Below are 22,094 nucleotides of genomic sequence, written 5' to 3'. Positions count from 1 at the left end.
TCCTTTTCTTTCAGTTTCTCGTAAATACCGGCAGGCAATAATACTTTTAATATTTTCATGATATCAGGATAGGTATAATCACCCATGAGTAAAATGTCTTTTATTTCACGATGAAAACCTGCTGGATCTTTGTCATGGCTGGGCACTAATTTCTTCATTTCCAAAAGTTCTATTTTAGTTATGGGCATGTACACAAACACGCGTCTAAAAGTATTATCATCATTCCTGACTGGATGCACCTCTCGTAAGGGATTCTGTCTGTCTATGTAGTACGTTTTTCTTTCAACGGGTGGAGCTGGATCAAACTGTGAACACAGGAAGGCACTATATCTGTGCCGATGTTCTAGAATTATTTTAATTAAATCGGTACCTAAACCTCTCCATTTATTCACGAGTAGTTCTATTAATATATCAGGTAGGGGACCTGGATCAGAGTGTTGGCTTTTATACAATATAAGGAGGTGTTGTATCATGTACATACCAGCTAGACGCTGTTCATCTGGAGAAAGATTCAAAAACGTTTGCGCTAACGCGTCATCACTATATTTATCAGAACTGTCAGCCCATTGTACTGCTGACCTGGCTAATTCTTGTTCATCCATAGAATCGAGTACATGGTACCCCATTCGTTCTTGAAGTATTTTATCAGTAGCCTGAAATAGGTGTTCTGGCGTCTTCGGGTTTGACATGGCAGCTTGAAAAAGTCTCTTACTTTCTGGACGTACCGGACGTATTGAATTATTAAAGGGTCTTCCCTTACCTACATATGCTATCATTTCTCTAGCTGGTAATTGCAATGCTCCTGTTGTCGTTTCTGGTTGTTCCTCCTCCTCCGAGGATTCATTCTTTTTTTTTTTTTTTTTTAATTTTTGGAAGACCTTTATTGATAGAAAAAGCAAGTACAAGTCAGCAAGGGCCCAGGGCCCACACATACGATACAGTACAACTTACTATAAGTACAGAGGATTCATTACAGGAGGACTGAGGTCTAATTTTAAAAGTTTTCCCTTGTAGGATAGGCGCATACAGGATATTGTAGCACAGCAAGTCAATACTGGTGTGGGACAATCAGGATAGACAATCTTGCAACGTAAGAGAACACCAGAGTCGCTGCGCAGCACCCAGAAAGACGCGTCTAAGCCCCAGGGAAGGAAGAAAGGGAAAAGAATAGAAGGCCCATAGAACAAAAAAGAAAAAAAAAAAAAAAAAAAAAGCAACCCCACCCCCCAAGTACCCCCCACCCTGCACCCCTGCAGCTGGCTACGGCCTGTCCCCCCCCTAGCAGTGTGCCTGTCGCCCAAGAAAAGGAGTCCCGAAATATAGAGAGTAAGAAAGGATAGAATCCTAAAGCTCTCAGAAATAAAAAGGGTGGGGAGGAGCCCACTATCCGTCCCCCCGCTCCGCCATCTCACACCAGCAGGATCTATAGTAGTCTGTCACCTAGCAGCAATAGCATATCCAATATGTAAAGAAATTAAGGTCACAACAGCCGCACACAGCGTATGTAAGGCAACAATACCCAGACCAGGTGTAAACCCCCACTAGAGTCTTCTGGCACCACCGGTACATTTCCAAGTCATACAAGGAGACTAGGTCCCCCGCTGTCTCACCCACAAGAACTGTACAACAACATGAGTTAGCGTCCTGATGATCATGAAACAATTCCAGAGCACAGATTGGAGCACTGCGGCAATACCAGTGAACAGTCTGCCGACAACATGTCCCCCTCCGACACAATCAGACACCAGAAATCCACCAGTCCGATAAAGGAAATGTCTATCCTTGTCCCGTTTTCTCCTTACCACCGCAGGTCCGTGTAGTCGATGCAGATGAAGACGGCAGTCCAGGGAGGGAACCACGGTGCCGGAGACTCGGTGCATACAGGGCAGTGAAGTCCAGGAGTCTCAACAAAAGGATAGAGCCCGCCGTCTCGAATCTCCCGGGTATAGCCGGGGCAGGGAGGAAGATCTCCGCGTCCGTTACCTCTCGGGGCAAGTCTCGAGGATTCATGAACTCGGCGAGGAGAGAAAGCTCACGTCGTAGCGGAGACTCCGGAGGGGTGCACAAGTTCGGGAGCCAACCTCCAGCGACTGATGGTGGTGGCAAGTTTGGGTTCACGAGGGCACCACCGACCTCCGCGGACGCCCTCGTAGCACAGGCGGAGGTGAAACAAAGAGCGGCGTCGGGACCCTGCAAGTCGGCCATCTTGGGGCGAGTCGAAGCACTGAGGACGGCCTCCATCTTATCCAACAGGGCGCAACCGAGTCTTAAAGCCTCAGAGCGAAGGGAAAGGATCGCCTCCAGAATACTCCCATAGCTGTGGGAGGTAGCACACATTGTGTCAGGCATGTCTTACTACACAGTTGGTCCAGAAGCACCAATCACCGCCAAAACGCCCGGTCACATAACAACATGATCACCATTGCGGCAGGCAGGGAATCCCCGGTCCGGGACAGGCTGCGCTCTCTGGGAGGACAACTGGGCGCGCTGTGAGGGCAAAAGTATGTGCCTGGGTAAAGACGATATCCCAGTCTGTCCCCTGCGTCGCCCCGCTTAGCTACTAGTACCTGGCAGATCGGAGGTGCAGCACCAGTAGCGGGACGAGATGTAGGCAATAAGCACACGAACAGCAGTGCAAGTGCCCATAGCAGAGCAGTTGTAGCCCAGTCGTAGCGCCGCAGCGTCAGCAGTGCAGCAGGGCATGGGTGAAGGGTCAGCTGTCCGACGACACCCGACCAGTAGGAACCTCACGGTCATCAAGCCCAGGGAGCGCGCCTCTGAAGGTCGGCCTCGACAGTCACGCGAGGTCCCGGTCTTTATGCCGATGCGGGCCGCCAGCCGTGTCCAAGCGCTTCATCAACTTGCCGAGGAGCAAAAGGTTCAGGATTTCGTGGCGGGTCGGCGGAATGCGTCCGCTGCCGGAATCAGCCACTTCGGTGCAGGATATCTGGCAGGAGAGGCTCGAAGGCGGAGACGGTTCCCGGAGCCGAGGGACTACACGTCTGATACGAGCGCCATCTTGGCTCCTCCCCCCGAGGATTCATTCTTATCTGTATCTATTTCTCTTTCAGGCTGTCTTCTTTCATGTATTTGTTCTACTGCTTTTCGGATCCTTCGGTACATATTCTCTATACAACTCTGTTTATCATGTTTTCCGTCTGCTATATTCTGACCCCATTTGTTAAGTGCTTTCATTTCTTCCTGGTCTACACCAGGCCTATCTTGGTTTCTTATCAAGCAGTTTATGAAGAAACGTAATATCATTCTTTGAGTGTTAACTTTCTGGTATGCCATGGCCTCGCCAATGCTTTCAGGACCTTGCCCTGTTTGGACAAAATGATATATTCTGTCTAGATGATCAATCATTCCTGGTAGTAACATTAAATAGTTTGCAACTCGTCGTAGACGTACTGATGATAGCATCATTCTGTGGTCTTTACCGGGTACTGGATCATATCTACAGTCTGTAAGAGGCTCTTTAAGTATGTCGTAACTCGATGTTTGAGGTGTACGTTGTTGTGCTAAATCCCTATAAGTCAATCGATGTGTTTGTGGCGGTGTTTGAAAACCTCCTGCCGCACCTCCTAAGGTGCCAGGTCCAAAAGGATTTGTTGGGTGAATGGTAGGGAAAATAGGTGCGGGAAGGGTTGGGGGAATCGGCGGACGATGTGGAACGGGAGGAGGAGTTTGTTGTTGCGGAAGCGGGTGCAGATTATCTCGGGGTGGGGTGCCGTCAGCAGGTGGTGTGCGTGGCGGCGGAACATTAACATATTCGGGGGCTACATCGTCTAAATAGGAAGAAAGAAAAATGTCCTTTGCGGTCTTGTGGCGTAATTTAGTCGGAAGCAATGGAGGTGGCAGATCTTTTGGTACTTCCGGGGTGGCCTTAGGTAAACCCTCGGCCAGAGGAGGATACATACCATTCATAAGAGTGTTTCGTTGTCTGTCTACTTGTTCTGCTTTTACTCGTATACCTTCCTCAACTAATACGTTTTCTCGAGCTTTGTCTGAATCCTCTTTACTTTTCTCTGCTTTTCTGAGCGCTTTCTCTGTGCGTCTGTGTGATTCTTTACGCCATAGTTGAATGGCATCTTTCTGTGACTGTCTGGCTTTCTTTTTCCATAATGCTTCTTCTACTCTCATGATGCAATCGGCATCCCATGTCCCAGCAGCGAGCCATCTCTGATTCTCTGCTAAATCTTTGGTGTAATCCACCCATAAATCGAGATATAATACAGCATCTAGGCCGTGTTTGTGGTACATAAAGTACCCTGGAGTGTCCCTGGGTGGAATGGGAACAGCTTCCTCTAGTATCCCTTTTCTAGTTTTTATTTGTCTTAGTTTAGAAAATAAAGGCATCTTGAACCTTGCTACTTGATACTTACTCGAACTTGAACAGCATTAATACAATAAACACAATACTGAAGATCGAACAATCACTCATACCACGACATTAAAACACATTTAAACATTTTGAAAACGAACAACAATAACCAGAATAAAACTAGCTACCTGCATACTCGATATACTGCTAAACAGTACAGATACACCGCTAAAACAGTGCAGACCGGATATACTGCTAAACAGTACAGATACACCGCTAAAACAGTGCAGACCGGGTCTGTGTACCCAAACCCGTCTTGACCGGCACAAATTAATGCGCTCGTCTAGATGCGTCCCCAGCAACGGTACTCACCGGGAAGCACGGAACAGAAGGCCTCGGAAACTCGACACTGGACTGGACCGGACTGGACTCGACTCGACTCGTGACGTAGATACTTCGGGACTTCGGAACCTGGTGGGCCTCTGAATACCTCGGACTTTGCTCTCTCAGCTAGGCTCTGGTCGGGATCCTCCGCACTCCTCACCGCCTCGTCTGGGTGTCGATCGCAGCCTCAGTCACCTCCGTTGGCCTGAGGGAGATACAGGAAATCCTGCGGGTACGCGTAGTTGTCCGTCCGGCTGTGGCAGGGGACCGGGCCTGCAACGCACCGCCGGCGCGTAAGGTGGGGGAGGGGTCCCTGTTCGGGCGCCAATTATGTGGTAAATTTAAATTACCTATACTTAATTTATGCGGTAAAGTTCAATAAGAATAACTCAGTCAAAAAGAAGAGGCAGAATCCGGGGTATTTGAGGTTTTAAAAGGGGTTTTATTCCTTAAAAAGGAATTGGTTCGAACCAGGTAGCATGTATCCATCACCACAAGGGTTCAGGAAGGGAATGGACACGGACATGTACATGTACAATGCTTGATTAACAGAACATCATATATATAGTCAATGCATTACAATAGTGACAGATGCAGAAGGCGTAACAGCTGAGAGAAACGAGATAAGAAACATGTGCGTAACAGAAGGCGTGCATGAAGGCGTACACGGAGGTGTGTGCTAGACAACGTCACTTGAAACGTGTCACAGATGGGTGGATCCATAGAAGAATCCTGCAGTGTCAGCAGAAATATGTGGCAGAGATGCGCGCGCAGCAGCATGACGTGTGATTGACGTGGAACTGGAGGGTGAAGGGGACTTAACATTTAGCCCTACATGAGGAGACAGAAGTCTGGGGTGTCAGAACAACCTAATCCCAAATCATATCTAATATCTTGTGTTTGAGGAACTGTATTATCTAGAGGGAAAGGTCTCTCGGGCAGAAGCTATTCTAGACTGACTGCTAGTGCGTGCATATGTGACTACGTGTCTACATGAGATGCGAGGGGCCATGGGCCTACCATGGTAACGGAAGCTATGAATTACTTGCATGGAGACAGTGAGGCCGGGCCCTTTGCTCTGCAGCTGGGAAGGATGTTTTCCTAAACTACTAGACAGGAATGTATTTTCGAGGAGCGGAGCAGATAACTTGAAGGTTGAATACAGTCTTGGCAGGCAAGCAGGTCGAGCCAGGCACCGCTCGCCGCGCAGGGAGTAAGTCAAGGGTCAGGAAGCAGCAGACTGCAGCTTTCAGAGACAGAAGGCAGAAAGGGCTCGATGGCAGGAATCGGGGCCTAACTCGCCAGAGCTAGAAAAACATGAAAGTGCACCATATAAAGACGTTGGCAAGGCACACTTAGGAACGGAATATCCGACCCATTCATGGTGGATCTGAAAGAGGACATGTTAACGTTGGACGCAAATGTATTTGCGTCTTCATAGCTAAAAGTGGAGGGAACATACATGTACTTGAAGCACGTACATGGAGCCGGTGGGATCTACGATAGGGGACACAACTGACCATGAAAATTCATATTACCTCACATGGGTCAGCTGCATGCTACCTATCAGAGACTCTCTCCCGAAAAATCCCTTCTCTCAATTTAACATATGCCAACCTGCACCCCCTTACAACTCCAAAACCACCATGCGTCTCATCCAGATTCTAATCTTTTTACCTTGGGCCCAATCACTTGCATCCTTGCCCACTAAACATTAGCGCCTGCCCTACAATACAGGAGTTTAAATCAAAACTGAACACCCATCCCTCGATGTTGGAAGGCCACATTTTGTTTTATGGGCCTCACTGTGTAAATATGTTCTCACTGTATATACCCTGTAATACTGTATTTCATATGCTGTTTCTGCTTTCTAAACAACCCCTTAGGTTCAATTTCCCTTTATGCTCTTTGTTTATGTGACACCACCCTTTCCACTGATTAGTCTATATACCATATGTCTACCTGGCTGTATGCACATCATTTCTGTTCGAAATGTTCCTCTATGTACTAATAGAAAAATACTTGCATCTGTGTTTACCAATAGTGGCCAAGATCTAATGACTTAGTATGTGAGAGAAGCCTGTGCTGGTCTTTACTGCTAAACACAACATTTGTAGTGACAGCACAGTAGCCACATGCGCAATATCACTTCCTTGTGGTGTAATATACCTTGTTTACAACACAAATACCAAAATAATTGGCTTTAATAATGCTTCTTATATAGATTTTAGGGTGCATTTGTTCAAGTACATCAATAATGTGTAGCCATAGAGCATATTTACCATGGGAACTACTTCCATCGCTAATTGGGTAACCTGCTTCTTCACCTCAATCTAGGGATAAGAAGGGACCAAGGAGTCGGAACTGGAAGGCTACCTTCAAGGAACTCTACGCTGACCTAGGGCGGTACATTCAGCACTACGCCACCTTAAAGCAAGCCTGGGATGATCTTGAGCGATACCTGGGAGAAAAATGTCCCCGCATGATTCTGTCCTTGAAAGGTATTGCTGCAATGTGAATATCTGGCCGATCGTCTTTTTCTATTAATATGCCACATTGTACAAATAAGGCCTTAAGGCCCACTGTGTGTAACAATTCCTTGTAATATGTAGTAAATTGGGACTTGAATGAGCAAGCATTGGAATAGCCAATAAGTCCCGCCTTTTGGATCTTATAAGTGTTTAGTCAGAGCTATTGGCTTTGCCTGTATATTTAAGCTATGTTGTAGAGTAGTGTGACTGTTGTGCAGCATGTGGCAAAGTGATAATAAAATGTGTTATAAGCATTTTTGTTACCTAATTTATAATTATAGCAACAAACATATAAATCACCATGTATTATTAGTATGGTACAGGTCCGGAAACGGTACTCTTTATCCTGAATAAACAGGAATCAAAGCGATATGCGTCATAGTATCGGGGCATGCAATACAGCATTACAGGGAATAAGAACACGTGAATCATAATGCATATATCACCATAAAAATACAGGCCATAGCGGTACCCAATACGCCATGTAGAGTGCAGAAGCCTCTGGGCTCCTCCTACATGGACTGTAGTAGTTACTGATTCAAAATGATGATGCAGGGCCTCCGTGGAGACCTTACCAGTCATGTATCCACCAGGGTATGGCCTATAAAGGCATGGCCAAAGCACAGTGGAGTGGGTGGGTGGGGGGATTGCACAGTCACTGAAAATCCCCAAAGTGCAAGTTAGCCACGTGCAGCTGCCCACGAGCGCAACCGCACAGCTGCAGGAGTTGCAGAAAAAATGGTCGGACTGCGTGCGTGGGAGACCTCCTATGTTCTCTATTAGTTGACTGCTGAAAATACAAGGCCACTTTGTCTTCCCAAAAGGCAAGGTGCTCTGTGTACTGCCTTGGGGACCGCTCGGGGCCAAAAGGAGTAAATTGAAGGTTTGCTGCGGACCGAAACAATAAAGCAGTTGCCTTATTTGCACACCCTAATATAAATCTCCCTCCCACTGAGGTGCGCGTCTACTTAGTATGTTACGGGGTGAGCGCACCTCGCAGTGGGAGGCTCAGGGGCTGCTCAAGCAGCGCCGGTAGGAGAGTGCGCCATCCCCAATTTAGAGCATGATCAGCAACAAGCACACACAAATGGAGGGCTTTACTGCCCCCGACAGAGCAATCCGGGAACTGAACCAAGTCTTGAATTCGCAGTCACAAGGGAGAACAAAAGAGGTGTCCCGCTTCTCGGAGAGCAATGCGGACGGGGACTAAAAGGGTAGCAAAGAGATAAAGTGCTCACCATGCCCTAGAGGCCAGAGAGTGAAAGTGAAGCACGCCACTGCTTTTTTCGAGACTGGTAAATGTAAACAAGTGAGCACGGCCACGCTAATTAGAAACACATGGCCCCTGTGCGCCGCTGCTCTCTCCCGCAAGGTTAATGCCACCAGATGCACAAGTGTTGGAAAAGTCCAGCCCAGACCAATTCCAAAAGGTCATCTCCTAGAGTAGCGCATGCGCACTGAGCTAGGCTCGACTTAAAAAGAGCAGCCCCTGTTTGAAGTAATGCACTAATGAAACTACAAATCACACTACGTTGAGCCACATTGAACTCGGTACTGGTGTTGGTTCTTAAAAGGCATACCATTGAGTCTGGGTGTAAGTTATTCAAGTGCAAAGGGTTGGTTGGTAACAGGCCTGAACATTTTTATTTGACCTCCGTAGTGTAGGTAATGATTAGTCATGCAAGTTGCGTAGTACAGGATCTGAGCGCATTGTTTTTATCAGAAAGCATTCTGGTCACTTTGCTATGTGTGAGTGATCGTGGAAATGCTTCTCTTCTCATTACCAACTAGCTATTGTAATTATTAAAGAACAAACTGACAATAGTTGTGCAAAAGCAATTTAAATATATAAATTCTTTTGGAAGTCTCCGAAAATGTCTTTATAAAACAAGTTATGAGGAAAGCTAAGTTAGACTTGGAAAAACGGCCAAATACTGAAAATGATCTGTCGGTGCAGTCTCTCTCATGTCTTTCGGTAAAAAACTGGCCAAGATTTCTCAGGAGGAAAAGTGTTGCTCCCGCGGGCAAGATCGGTGCTCATTGGATCGAAAGCAGTTGATGCAAAGACAAAGCATTCACGCATCAGTAATTACAGGTCCTATGGTAAACTAAATAATTGTTCAGCACTTTAACAGGAAAGCACACATGGCTTGAAATTATGTAGAAGTACTGGACCCATAATGGGACGTTTTTAACATTCATTCATTCTTTTTTTTTGTGAGTATTTCTGTATCTGTTTAGAAGATAAACAACCATATACAAATCAGTTTTGGTCCTGAGCTTGTTAACAATCTAGCAGGTACTGATAGGCCGCATCTCCTCTGTATGGGAACTCAAAAACCCAAACCTGTTTCAGCTTTGTTACGCTTTGTCAGTGGAGTACAGCCTTGAGTGCCTATAACAAGGGTCCCACCACTGTTAAACCTTCACCATTAAAGTGACTCACTTTGACTCCAATAGGGTGATAGTATGAAAACACTTTGAGCAGCAGGTATTTACTTACGGTGCATTCCATAACATAATTGTCTTTACTCAACTTTTTTTTGTCCAGATATGGGTTCACCAGCTCACTATGCTGTAGTTTTCACGCTGCACCTCACCAATAAAGTATAATACGGCCTTACCCTTTCTGGGTTGCTATTGTTCCCATGATTGAGACATAGCCTAGAAGTTCAGCATGACTGTCCCTTGTTGAAGGAGGAATCGGGGCAAGAATAATTTGGTAATGCTTGGTCCCTGTTTGTAGTGGTACAGTGAGCATAAGACAATGGTCTAGAACGTGGCTATGAGTAATACCTATAGCTGCCATTAATTCAAAATTCCACCATTACTATTTTCACTATTGCCTAGCAATTTAGTTCAGCAGGATTCTTTAAGCTTTGATTTTAAGTCAAGCAGTAAACCTTTCAGGTGTACTTTTTAAATGATACTGGCAGTCTATGACTGGTGTGCCCTCCTTGGTTGCATTCATCGTTATGGTCATCAGGCTATGAACCTTTTGTCGGGCGGTGTCTCTTTAAATCCTAGCAGTTGCCCCTCCTTTCAGCCAGTGTAACACAACTTGCATTTCAAACACCTTCTTGGGCATCTGTTAACAATGTTCGACATTTCTACAGTGATTGCAACGTGTGATGACAACACTTGAGAAATGCTATTACGTGAGGCAAAAATGTGTAACATGCAGTGCTTTACAATAACAGTGCACTAATGTCTGACTGTCCAAATAGCTTGATAGGTAGGACAAATTCACTGTAAGTAAGAGCAGGTTTACAGCATGTGCTGCTTTGTTGATCACTTGCTCTGCGCACTTCTGCCACCTAGTGTTGGGCTCAGCATATCATGTCTTTCTATTCGAAGAACTACTTTTGCTGTCCAAATGTGGTGCGGCCTGCCGATACCGCGTTCTCCCTACCAAACAGTGTTGTCTTGGCCCGCCGGAGGACCTTGCCGTCACCCAGTATGGGTGTATTTCGGTGCAAATTGAACTGAAGCTCGTCCCATTGTTGACCTAGACATCAGCGACCTTGCACTTCTGTCTGGTGGTTCAGCCACCCCTAGATAGAAAAGGGTTGAATATAATTTTCTTGGACATCGTATTTTTAAATGAAGGATCTTCCTATACACTAACAATATATGCAATTTTGTTGCACTTGGGTTGCTTTTCTGCCAAGCAGTATACTCTGTTTCCTCAATCCAAAGAAAAGATGGCTTGCCTCCCTTACCCTAATGCAATCTATGGCAGCTCTTCCACTCCACTACTGTCTTTCCCATCAGAAGGTTTTCCTCCTCTAAAAGCCGGCTTACATATCATAACTTGATCACACAAATGCTTACGTCCTAATGCACCAAGTGCATCTCTGTTGCCTGAGCTTTGTGGTTAGTAGAATACAAGTGCAAAGTCTTTCCCTTCTGCATCTTTTCAGTCCCACAATGTGGTAGCAGAGAGTCTTCGTCACAGCCGTATACAGGTGTATCCTTATCTCACCAATTGGCTGGTTAAGGGGGTGGCTCGCGCTGTATTTTTAATATGCGGAACAGTTCCCCTGCTCCGCTGATGAGGGTGCACGGTCAGCACATTCAGCTGCAACAGGTACATACATTTATGTCTGTCCTATTAAATTCAACCAGAGTCAAAGCTTACGCAAAGACAGAGTCGTGGCATTTGATATCCCTTTCCCTTTAACATTTGTCACATCCTCTGAGTGAGAATGATGATAAAACTGCTGGGAATGATGGCTCAGTGCATTGCATGGTACCCAGTGCTCCCCTCCGTATGTTCCAGCTACAAGAAACTGTAGATGAGCAGAGGTCTCAAGTGACTGGGAACTGGAAAGCTTTTGTATTACTGGAGCCCACGTCTCAGCACAAATTGATGTGGTGGAGCAGGTGAAGCCTTCCACCGGGCAAGTTTTCTCACACCCACAGACACAGGGGACCATCACAGCAGATGCATTCCTCACATAGCAGGTGCATACATGAGACCCCTCACAGTGCGTGGCCAGTGGTCCCCACAGACGAGTCTCCACCTGATAATGGTGCTGGGTCTGTAGGCTGATTAACTGACACTAAGGACATTTTGCACCAAGGGTAAAAACTAGGTGGTTACAGAATGAAAAGCCTAGAACACAATATATTAGATTGAGAAACACGAAAGCACACAGTCACCACAGCGCTCATGTATTCATAGCGATTTTTCACTGGTCACTACAGTATGATATATACTTATTATCAGAGCATCTTCTGGAAGTGCTACTTTCTAGACCCTTAAGCAAACACTATCTGGAGATTCATGAATGGGAGAACAAATCTCACATTTATATCCATATTTTCACCGTTCAGAGGACCCAACGATAGACATGTTTATGACTCGTGCAAAATGCCTCTTACCCTCTAGTTATTCTCCCTTCTAGTCTTTTGGGGAATGTGCTATGGAGGAACTGGGACATACCCCTTTCACCAGCTGATACCTACCCTGCATTTGGTGCAAAAATAACAGGGCAGTGTTCAGTAACCAACATTTTCATTGCACCAAGATGAGCACGTCAACTGTGATACCCTTTCTCTTTATGTCCAGATCTGCTCAGTAGCATCCAGCGCAATTGCTTCTACCCAATCTGAGGCCTCACTCCAGTGATGTAGCACCTAAGATCTTGGAAGTTGACTGTTTGCCGCACCGATCCGAATCAAGCACATTTTAAAGAGAGCTAGAAAGATTCCTACTTGAACAGGTCATGCTGCTATTTGGTAACATTTTGCCAACTACTGCTATACCTTTATACACTGGCCCCCTCATGGCCACGCACAGCATATAGTTTGCTATGTTCTACATTTGTAAAAAGCTGTTTTGGTAATGGGATTTATTTGACTGCAGTTACAGCATGTTTTCAAAGCAGAACACCAATCTGTTTTTAGTAACTGAGTATGTTAAGGTTTTATGGAAGCACTATAAAAATGATGCCTCATAGGGTAGCACCAACTAAAGTAATGCATAGAAAGAACCTTAATATAGTTCATATTAAAGTCGTGGAAGTACTATTCAAGACACTGCATTCTTGTTCTTTTCAATGCTTGTTTTGTTCTTGATTACCATCACTGAGCTGCACTGATTAATTATACTTTAAGCTCTATCAGTTGAGGGGCAGTTTATAAAAATGTATAAAGGCAGTGTGATGTTGCGCCATGTCCTTGTTTTACTACCATACGTGATTTCTCCTTTCCACTTTGTCAGTCTTTTGACGGTCATTTTTCCATAAACCTCAGTCTACCTCCGAATGGTGTTAGAAGAGCCATCATCTTGTACAGCTTATTAGTGCATCAGAAAAACGAAACAACTCTTTGTTGTCTCCACTCTTCCACTTGCTTATCCTACATCTAAAGCAGGAATTGTAAAATGGATTGTCAAATTCATTGAGATTTGTTATGTTAAAGCTACGCAAACACTGTATTACTTCCTGCATTCTTGTCTCAGACAGGGAGTAGTTACAGATTTCTTATGGAATATGGTAATACTTTTAGTAGATTCCTATAAGGCTACAATTGGTCCTCATTCAGTCAGTTACCAAACATTACTGTGTGGATGTTCAAGACTGGAAATAAAGAAACACAGTTGCCTTAGATTAAGCCGTAGTAAAATTATGTGCTCAAAAGTGATAGAAGCAAGTTTTGACCAAATTTCACTTCTTTGTGATCCCTCGGGAAAAATAAATCGGTAGTTACAACCAAGCAATGTATAAAAATAATACAAAAACAACCAGGAATGTTTTGCAAGTGAATGTCTTTTTAAAAAATTCTTTTTTTTAAAATTTATTTCAAGAAGAAAAACATCAAAATAAAAGTTTTCACCTGGAAGTAAAAGCAGAGGAATACAGTACATCGTTTCTAAATGTTTCGATCATAACACATGTACCAATACAAATTTAGCTGGTCGTCTCAAATAATTTCAAACATATTAAATAAAAGCACCCCACATTTTTTCTCTCCCTTTCAGTGACTTGGGACCTCTTAATTTTGCTAATGCTATCTCTATTGTATGAATTTCATTAATGAGATTCCACCACTCCATAATATGAGGTGATTCCTTGGTTATCCAAGACCTAGCTATGACTAACCTAGCACAAGCAAATATTATAGTTATCAGATCTTTTTGACTGCTAGTAATGTCCTGGATATCAAGCAATATTAAGTGAGCCGAAAGTGGTGGAGAAATTATTAATTTACTGTTTAAAGCATCTGTTATACGCTTCCAGAATAGGGCAAGTTCCGGACACTGGTAGAGCATATGCTCATTGCCTGCTGCTTCTAAGTTACATTTCGGACATTTTGTTCATTCGCTAGAGACATTTCCTAGTATACATCGAGCAATTCTCTCACAGTTCTATAGAATTGCAACCTTAGGTTAGAGGATTTAACTACCTGATTAATTTGTCGAAGTGATGCCAAAATCTGATTCGGACTGATACTAATTCCTAATCGGTTAGACCATTTATCCGCCATTTTTCCACAGTCTCCTATCCTACTTGAGCTTAAACCCCTATAACTCTCACTTATGAGTGATTTAGTTCGTCCTGAATAGAGACATTTTAAAGTATCTGAATGATCAGCTCTCTCAATTTTCATTTTATTAACTAAAAAGTCTCTGATCTGTATGTATTTAAAGTACATACCATCATTTAGTTTATATATACGTTTTAATGTAGTGAAGTTTAGGAGACCGTCTGAGCCATATAAGTCCCCTAAGGTAATTATGCCATGTCTTATTCACAAAAGCCCAGCTCCGTCAGAGAAAATGCCTGGCAGTCCTGGGTTCCCCCAGAGGTGAAGCTCAGCATTGAAAAAGGGAATCTTATCTAAAATCATGATTTGTCCCAAATTTTTTTAATGTGTCTAGCAGTCTTAAATTTGACTCTTTTGAAGTAATTTGGATCATGCACACAGCACAAAAATTGCTTGCTATCTAGTCCCAACATAAATTGATGAAAAAAAAGGCTTTCGTTTTTCAGGAGGCTACGTACATGGTGAAAGAAAGTTTAAAAAAATATATAGTTTAAAATCCAGGAAGTTTAAACCTCCTTTTTCAATCGGGAGCTTCAAGAGCGCGATAGACCTACGAGCTTTTTTATATCCCCATATGAAGCTGCTACAGATGCCCTCTAATAAAAAAAAAAAAGATTATTAAGTTGCAGTGGAATGGATCTAAATAGGTACAAGAATTTAGGTACGATCTTCATTTTTATTAAATTTATACGTTCTACCAAACTAAGTGGTATCTTGTGCCAATTTTTAGGAGATGAAGTTGTTTCCTTAAGCAATGGCTCATAATTCAATGATAATATTTTATCTACATCGGCCGTTAACCTTATTCCTAAATATATAGCACTTGGGCAAAGTCCTGATATCAGTTGAGCGGGTTTGTAGTTAGCAATAACTTGAGTTTTACTCACGTTTAGTTTGTAGCCTGACACCTCTCTAAATTTTGTCGCTTCCTCAAATATCTCCGGAATAGCCTTAACTAAATCTGTGATGAATAGGGCTATATCATCCGCAAAAGCAGTTTATTTTTAAACTCTTCCCACCATGTTGTACCGGAGTAATATTATCCTGAGCCACCAAAGCATTTAAAAACGGCTCTAAGGATAGGGCAAAAAGCAGGGGGGACAGCGGACAGCCCTGCCTAGTTCCCCTCTTAATTGGAAAGTTTGCCGAATTAATTCCTGCGTAACTTACTATCGCCGTTGGATGTTCATATAGGGAGCGGGCCCATCCAAGATATTGTCCCTGTATACCAAAAGCCCTCAATACCGCCCACAAGAACTCGCACCCTACTCGGTCAAATGCTTTTTCTGCATCCAACATAACCATTCCGAGTGGGGTGAGAGTAGTTGAGGCCACATCAAATGCAGTGATGGCCGTATTAATATGGGTAGTGGTGTCTCTCCCCATCACAAATTCATGTTGCTGAGAGTTAACTAATTCGGGCATAATAGGTGCTAGACGATTTGCCAAAATTTTGGCAAAGACTTTAGCGTCTGTATTGATCAATGAGATGGGTCTGTATGACCCAAGTTCTTCTGGAGGTTTGCCTTTTTATTAGAAAAAACATTATTATTGCGGTTTTCCAGGATGGAGGGACACTTTCTGTTTCCCCAATAGAGTCAATTACTAGTTGTAAGAGCAGATGGAGTTCTTTATAACATATTTTGTAGAGCTCTGTGGGTAGACAATCTTCACCCGCAGCCTTATCAGAGGGTAGTGCTTGTATAGCAGTTTTAATTTCAGTAACTGTAACTTTGGGGCTAAGATGTTTAATAGCTTTATTGTCTTGTTGAATTAGCATATATTTCTCTAAGTATTGTATGATATTCTCTTGGGGGGGTGTATTTTCTGGGGTATATAGATTGCAGTAATATTTAGCAAACTGATCTAAGATCTGATCCGGTTTATCATACTTAATAGAATCTAAGCCTTTTATTGATTTAATGGTTGTTTTGGCTTTCTTATCTGCTACTTTGTATGCAAGAACTTTGCCGATTCTGCCACCCCCTTCGTATTGTGTCAGATTGTATTGATGGATTTTAGCGCTATATCTCTCCCTGAGCGTCTTTTTCAATGCTGACTGTAACGTCACTAATTCAATTCTTAATTTTTCCACATTTAGTTTCCCCTGTGTGAGGGCCTCTACCAAATGTTGTTCGGCTAGTAGAATACTAGAGGTGGTGGATTTAGTTTCCCTCTGATTTTCCGCATTATTTCTTAAAATATATTGTTGGACGAAGCCTCTTATACTACACTTATAAGAGTCCCATACAAAATTGATCGTAGAAGAATTAATATTGAATGCTATAAATTCTATTATATGTTCTTTTAAATTTGATATAAACACAGCATCCATAAATAGATATCTAGGAAATGTGAACTGTCTGGGTATTTGCTCCCTATCAATAATATTAAATTCTAACAATATAGGATTATGGTCTGATTATACTCTTGGGCAAAGTTCTATATTGCAATTCTCCATGATATTATCTGTTGCCCACACCATATCTATCCGGGAGCATACTTTATGGGGTGAAGAATAATACGTAAACCCTGCTATAGTAGGATGTTTAGTACGCCAAACATCTTTCAGGTTGTGCAATCTACCCAGTTCCATGATTGCAGCCCTGACTTTACGCATCCTTATTTTAGCACCTTTTCTTGAAGAATCAACTTATAATTCATAACACAATTAAAGGAGTGTGACGAAGGCTTGGAAGCTGGGCAGGCTAACAGAAGGATGGCCCCTAAGCTAAACACTCGATCAACCCGGGCTATAAAGCTGCAAAGATAGACTCCCCTGCGGAAAGTACATGTACAGCTTCAAAGGTAACGGGAGATTTGTTTGAAGCAGGGGCCGGGCAAAAAATAACGGGGGCCTCAACAGTGACTTTATTGACCGCACAACCGGCTCTAAAACAATTAATTAGACCTCCTGTTTTTGTAACGGACTTAAAAATTAATAAGTCACAAGATAGTAAAAATACAGCAGGGGTAGTTAGCGGCAAGGATATGATTGATGTTGGAATCACCCAATTAACTCAGAGCGGGCGAGACAAGGCTGCTTTGGCATCAGTAGAGGATCCCCCTAGCAAAGAAAGAGACCAAAATGCACAGACCGTTCTAGCCCTGGCTATTGGAGGGGTTGAATCGGCTATTATTAGCTCAAATACTCACTTGAAAGATACCACGGGCGAAAGAGCAATATTGTTGAGTCCACAAATGGATGTTACTATGACTAATTCAAGGCAAAAAAATGCGGAAGTCTACACAGATGTAGGAGAGTTTGCTACAAATAATTACGACAAAGAAGGAAATAGCAAGAGTATTGATTTGCCAGCAAACTCAACAGACCTTGCCTCCCTAAATATAGTGGATGAGAAAGAGGGTTCTCCATGCACGCTGGAAGATATATCAATGGACTGTCTAATAATAGACTTAAGTAATACAGAGATCGATCTACCTGGATCTGAAATAGTCGAGGCGTTTGATAATGAGGTTTCCCCCTTTGAAGAAGTAGAGATAGCTGAAGAGGGAATAAATATGGAGTACGAAGAAATTCCAGATGAGGATGGTAAAGGAACAACAGGAAACCAGATAAACTGTTCTAAGCTCCCAGGCTTTAAAAAGGGGAAAATGAAAGCCAAGACTAAACTTAAGAAAATTATTAGCAGTCCTTTGGTTAGGGATTTGTCTTCAAACAATATAGGGAAAAAATCGAATAGAAACGAGAGTCCCTTAAGAAAATGGATGCAGGCGAAGGGAGGGGTCAAGAGTATGGCCCAAAGACTTTCAGGAGCGAGCCCTGAGGACAACTCTAATTCTAGGACCGGTGTAATTATTTCTATGAGACCTAGTAACTCTAGTACACCCGTGCTGGAGTCAAATACAAGCATCTCTAATATTCCTGTTGTCGCAATAAGTGAATCAATTGCTAATACAACATCCTCAGATACAAGCCCTACCATTATAACTAATGGCTCTGAACCTATCCGTTTCAGTGATGCAGTTATTGTGCATACTATTAAAAAGCCTAATAAATTGGCTTCAGTTCAAAGCTCTGTGGACACAGGTATGATTAATAAAACATCTGAAATCCCCTCAGGATTTACTATTAGTCGTAGTAGTAGTAAGAGTACGGCTAAAACGCTTCTGGGGGTCTCTCCCAGCCCACTTCTGACTTAGACACCGATCTTAACATACCGACCGAGCAAGCCGGGGCAATGAGTCCACAAATACATAGTGATGAAAACAGGGAGGCTGGTAATCTGAATGTTTCATCTATGGATTTGATCATGCAGACTCTCATGGCTCAACGACAAGAGGGACAACTACACTTCTTGCAATTACGTGAGGACAATACAAAACTCCAGACCTTTATGTTGGAAGTACCCAGCAAACTAGGTGGGGTCACGCAGGAAATAGAGGAGTTAAAACAAAGAGCTGTGGAGGTGGAAGAGTGGGCCTCTAGATCTGAATCTATATTATAATTACATACTGGACGAATAGCCAAGCTCGAGGCAAAGGTTGAGGATTTAGAGAATAGGGCGAGAAGACACAACCTTAGATTATTTGGGGTACCTGAAGGGTCAGAAGGTGCAGACCCCCGGTCCTATGTTGTGAAATTATTTCAGAAAGCTTTCGTCGACTTATCAGACTGAGATTGGGACTCCCAATTACAACGAGTACACAGATTGCCACTCTTTCAAAGAAATAAAGATAGTAAATATCCACGACCCGTCTTGATACATTTTGGGAACTATTTGTTAAGACAAGCGGTGTCTTTAAAAGCAAGGCCAAACAATCCTGTAACAGTGGACAATATCACCTTTTTTGTTCGGTCCGACCTGAGCAAGGAAACGATGGACAAAAGATGACAGCTACGCAAGATGATTGACTCCTTTAAAACGATCGGATGTACAGTATACTTACAAGAGCCAGCTAGGCTAAAGGTGATCAAAAATGGCCAGGTATACTTCTTTACGGAAGAAAATGAGGCTGAACAAGCACTGAAAAAAGTAAGTACTTAAAATGGAAAAAAAAACAAATTGGAATGGGACATGTAAAAATTGACTATTGACTTTAAAAGACACTATCGTTTCTTCAAATCCTTTTTTCTTTTTTTCTCCTTTTTTTTTTCCTTTCCTTTTTCCTCTTCTTTTTTAGATGTGGGGGTGATCATTAGAATAAATGCTAAAATACATAATCAGTAGTCAAATGTACATTGCAAATGGGGGGGAAGTGAGAGGGGGGGGGAATAGAAGGAAAGGATTTAAAATGATGTGGGCATGATGTAGGAATGGGCTTCATTAGCTGCTTACTCGTGCTCTTTTCCTTCATAAAGATAGTACTGTTTGAATTTTTTATTCAGAGGTTGTCGACTTAAGTCTCTCCACACGCTACTCCGTGATGCTGACACGTCAACTGCAGCAAGGTATAGAGGGGCGCTCTCCCTCAGGGAACTCTAGGGTGGGATGGGTTTGGGGTAGGAGTGGGTGTAAAGGGGGGAAAATGCAAGTGAATGTCATTAATAACTGAGATTTCTACGAGGGCCAACACCTACCTGTTGAGTTCTGCAATGGAACTGGACATCTGCTGCCATTGTAAGACTGGGAGCACCAAGGACAAGAATTCAAATGAAAAATCACTATTGTGTCTGACTGGACTACACAATTCTTGTGCCAGATGCTGACATAAGAAGGAATGCTGTTAATGATCCTGATGTTCATTGATGGGATATTGTGTACAGTTACCACTGCAATCTTCTTCTCAGATGGAGTGCAAGAGCAAGACCTCAATGCAATGGAAGACCAGATCAAATGCAAGTTACCAGACGACTATCGTTGCTCCTTTCGGATTCACAACGGGCAGAGGCTTGTGGTACCAGGGTAAGTTGTAGAAAAGCGAGCTAAAAGAGAGATGTCATACATAGATACTAGTGTTGGTCTTTTCTTCAAATATATGTTAATTGTGACTTAGCTTACATGAGTGCACACCTAAGCCTCTGCATCTAATGTAAATGTGTAAATGTAAATGTGTTTCGATTTATATAGCGCGCTTTAACCCAGGGGCCTCAAGGCGCTTGCTTAGGGAACCCGTCCTGGTATTCCCCTGTGAGATACCACGGCCGGGTATCCACAAGGTGAAAGCCAGGCATCCCGCCGCGAGGGGCCATAGTGGAGATTAAGGAAGCTATTGCCCAGAGTCGCAGAGTGTGACCCCGTGAGTCGAGTAGGCACCAGAGCAATAATTGTCGACTTCGTGGAATTTTTGAGCCCAAGACCCGCCGAGGCGGGGAATCGAACCCTGGTCCACGGCCGATCTCAGCTTCTGGGTCTGCCACCTCTAACCACTGAGCCACACTTCTCCACAATCTGGCAAGTGTGTGTATAGTTGGTGAATAGAAATCTGGTTAAAAAGATAGTTGCTCCATTTGTGAGTCAAGTGCAAAGTAATACCGATGGTTTAAGCACACTCTTAATTTCCTGGTTTTAAGGCACTTTTATGAGCATGTCGGCAGACATTTGAAAAACGACATTGCAAGCAATAAAGGGCTTGAATAAATTAGTCACTATTTCAGTAGTGTCTACAAAACGTGCAGGATAGACTTTGTTTTTTGTGAGTCTTCTGTCACCCATTCGTCAAGGACCTTGCAGTGTGGGGAGGTTGGACATTTTCAGGTGCTGCTTCTACAGTTTGATTTGAATTTCATCTATAATAGATCTGTGGTCTACATAACACCTGTTAGTTTAGTATTCAGTATAATATGCTCCCTATTTTAATGGCTATTTATTTTATTGTTTATGCACCTTTTTTTCGCTGAAGTTTCTGTTGGCACTTAAGTGGGCCACTTGCCTACAAACCACAATGTGACAAAGGTAGAGGAAATCTATGTGTGTTGCTGCACATCACTGTAACTGTTTTCTCTTCTATTTTGCACTCAGGCTGATGGGGAGCATGGCTCTGTCCAATCACTATCGCTCAGAAGATCTGCTGGATATTGATACTGCTGCAGGAGGATTCCAGCATAGACCTGGACTGCGGCAATGCCTGCCTCTGACCTTTTGCATTCACACCGGCCTGAGTCAGTACATGGCACTAGAGAATGTAGAGGGGCGCGAACAGTGTGATATTTTCTACCAATGTCCAGTAAGGCTCTCTTCTACCGAAGAAGTTAATGCCAATATAGCAATGTATGTGCTTTGCTTCCAAAGTCAGAACGAAATGCATTTGAGAATTGGTATTTAATGTGGGTTGCATGCTTAGCTTGGAACCCTTACACCCAACCAGAGCAACGTGGACCACTATCTGATTGGTGTCACTTTTTATACATTCTGCTTTCCATTTCAGTTGTTAGAGTAACATTAGCAGTAGCATTATTTAAGTGCAATGCATCTCTAACACTTATCTGAGAAAAAGTGTACATTTAACCATAAATCATTGGATTAATTTCTGCTGGCCACATGCAAATCGTCTGTGTTTATTGGGCAGTGGATTGATACTGCATGTGGTATGAGCACAGTGAAAAGACAAAGTAAACTTATTTGTAGGGGTGGGCGGAACATGCGGAATTCCGCAAAGTTACATGAAACCGCTTTGAGTTTCCGTGCATTTCCGCAAACGGGTGGCATTAGGCATATCGTGCTGCGCGCGCTGATTTTAGCTCCAGGTGCTCATTCCATGCTGAAAAAATCAGTGTGAACGGCACAATGCAAAATACCAGAGGGTGCTGCCACTCAAGTTGATTTTGCTGCTGCTCAAGTAGAATTTATACTCAAGCACAGCTTTCGGACCACGAATGGTTGTGACTGCTTGTATAGGGG

At 43.3% G+C, this 22,094-nt stretch overlaps 1 protein-coding gene across 1 annotated transcript in view; it reads left to right on the top strand.

The window, feature by feature from the left end:
* FBXO3 (F-box protein 3) overlaps positions 1-22,094 on the top strand; it is a 145,532-nt gene that overhangs the window by 81,270 nt on the left and 42,168 nt on the right. Inside the window, exons 3-5 of the mRNA XM_086959575.1 lie at positions 7,046-7,209; positions 20,045-20,159; positions 21,216-21,420. Of these exons, the coding sequence (XP_086815701.1) occupies positions 7,046-7,209; positions 20,045-20,159; positions 21,216-21,420 (484 nt within the window). The remainder of the gene's footprint in view (positions 1-7,045; positions 7,210-20,044; positions 20,160-21,215; positions 21,421-22,094) is intronic.

The sequence above is a fragment of the Lissotriton vulgaris genome, chromosome 2_2 (assembly GCF_964263255.1).
Source record: "Lissotriton vulgaris chromosome 2_2, aLisVul1.2, whole genome shotgun sequence".
Taxonomy (NCBI): domain Eukaryota; kingdom Metazoa; phylum Chordata; class Amphibia; order Caudata; family Salamandridae; genus Lissotriton; species Lissotriton vulgaris.
Note: the sequence above shows the minus strand (reverse complement) of the source record. Positions and strands in the feature narration are given on the sequence as shown.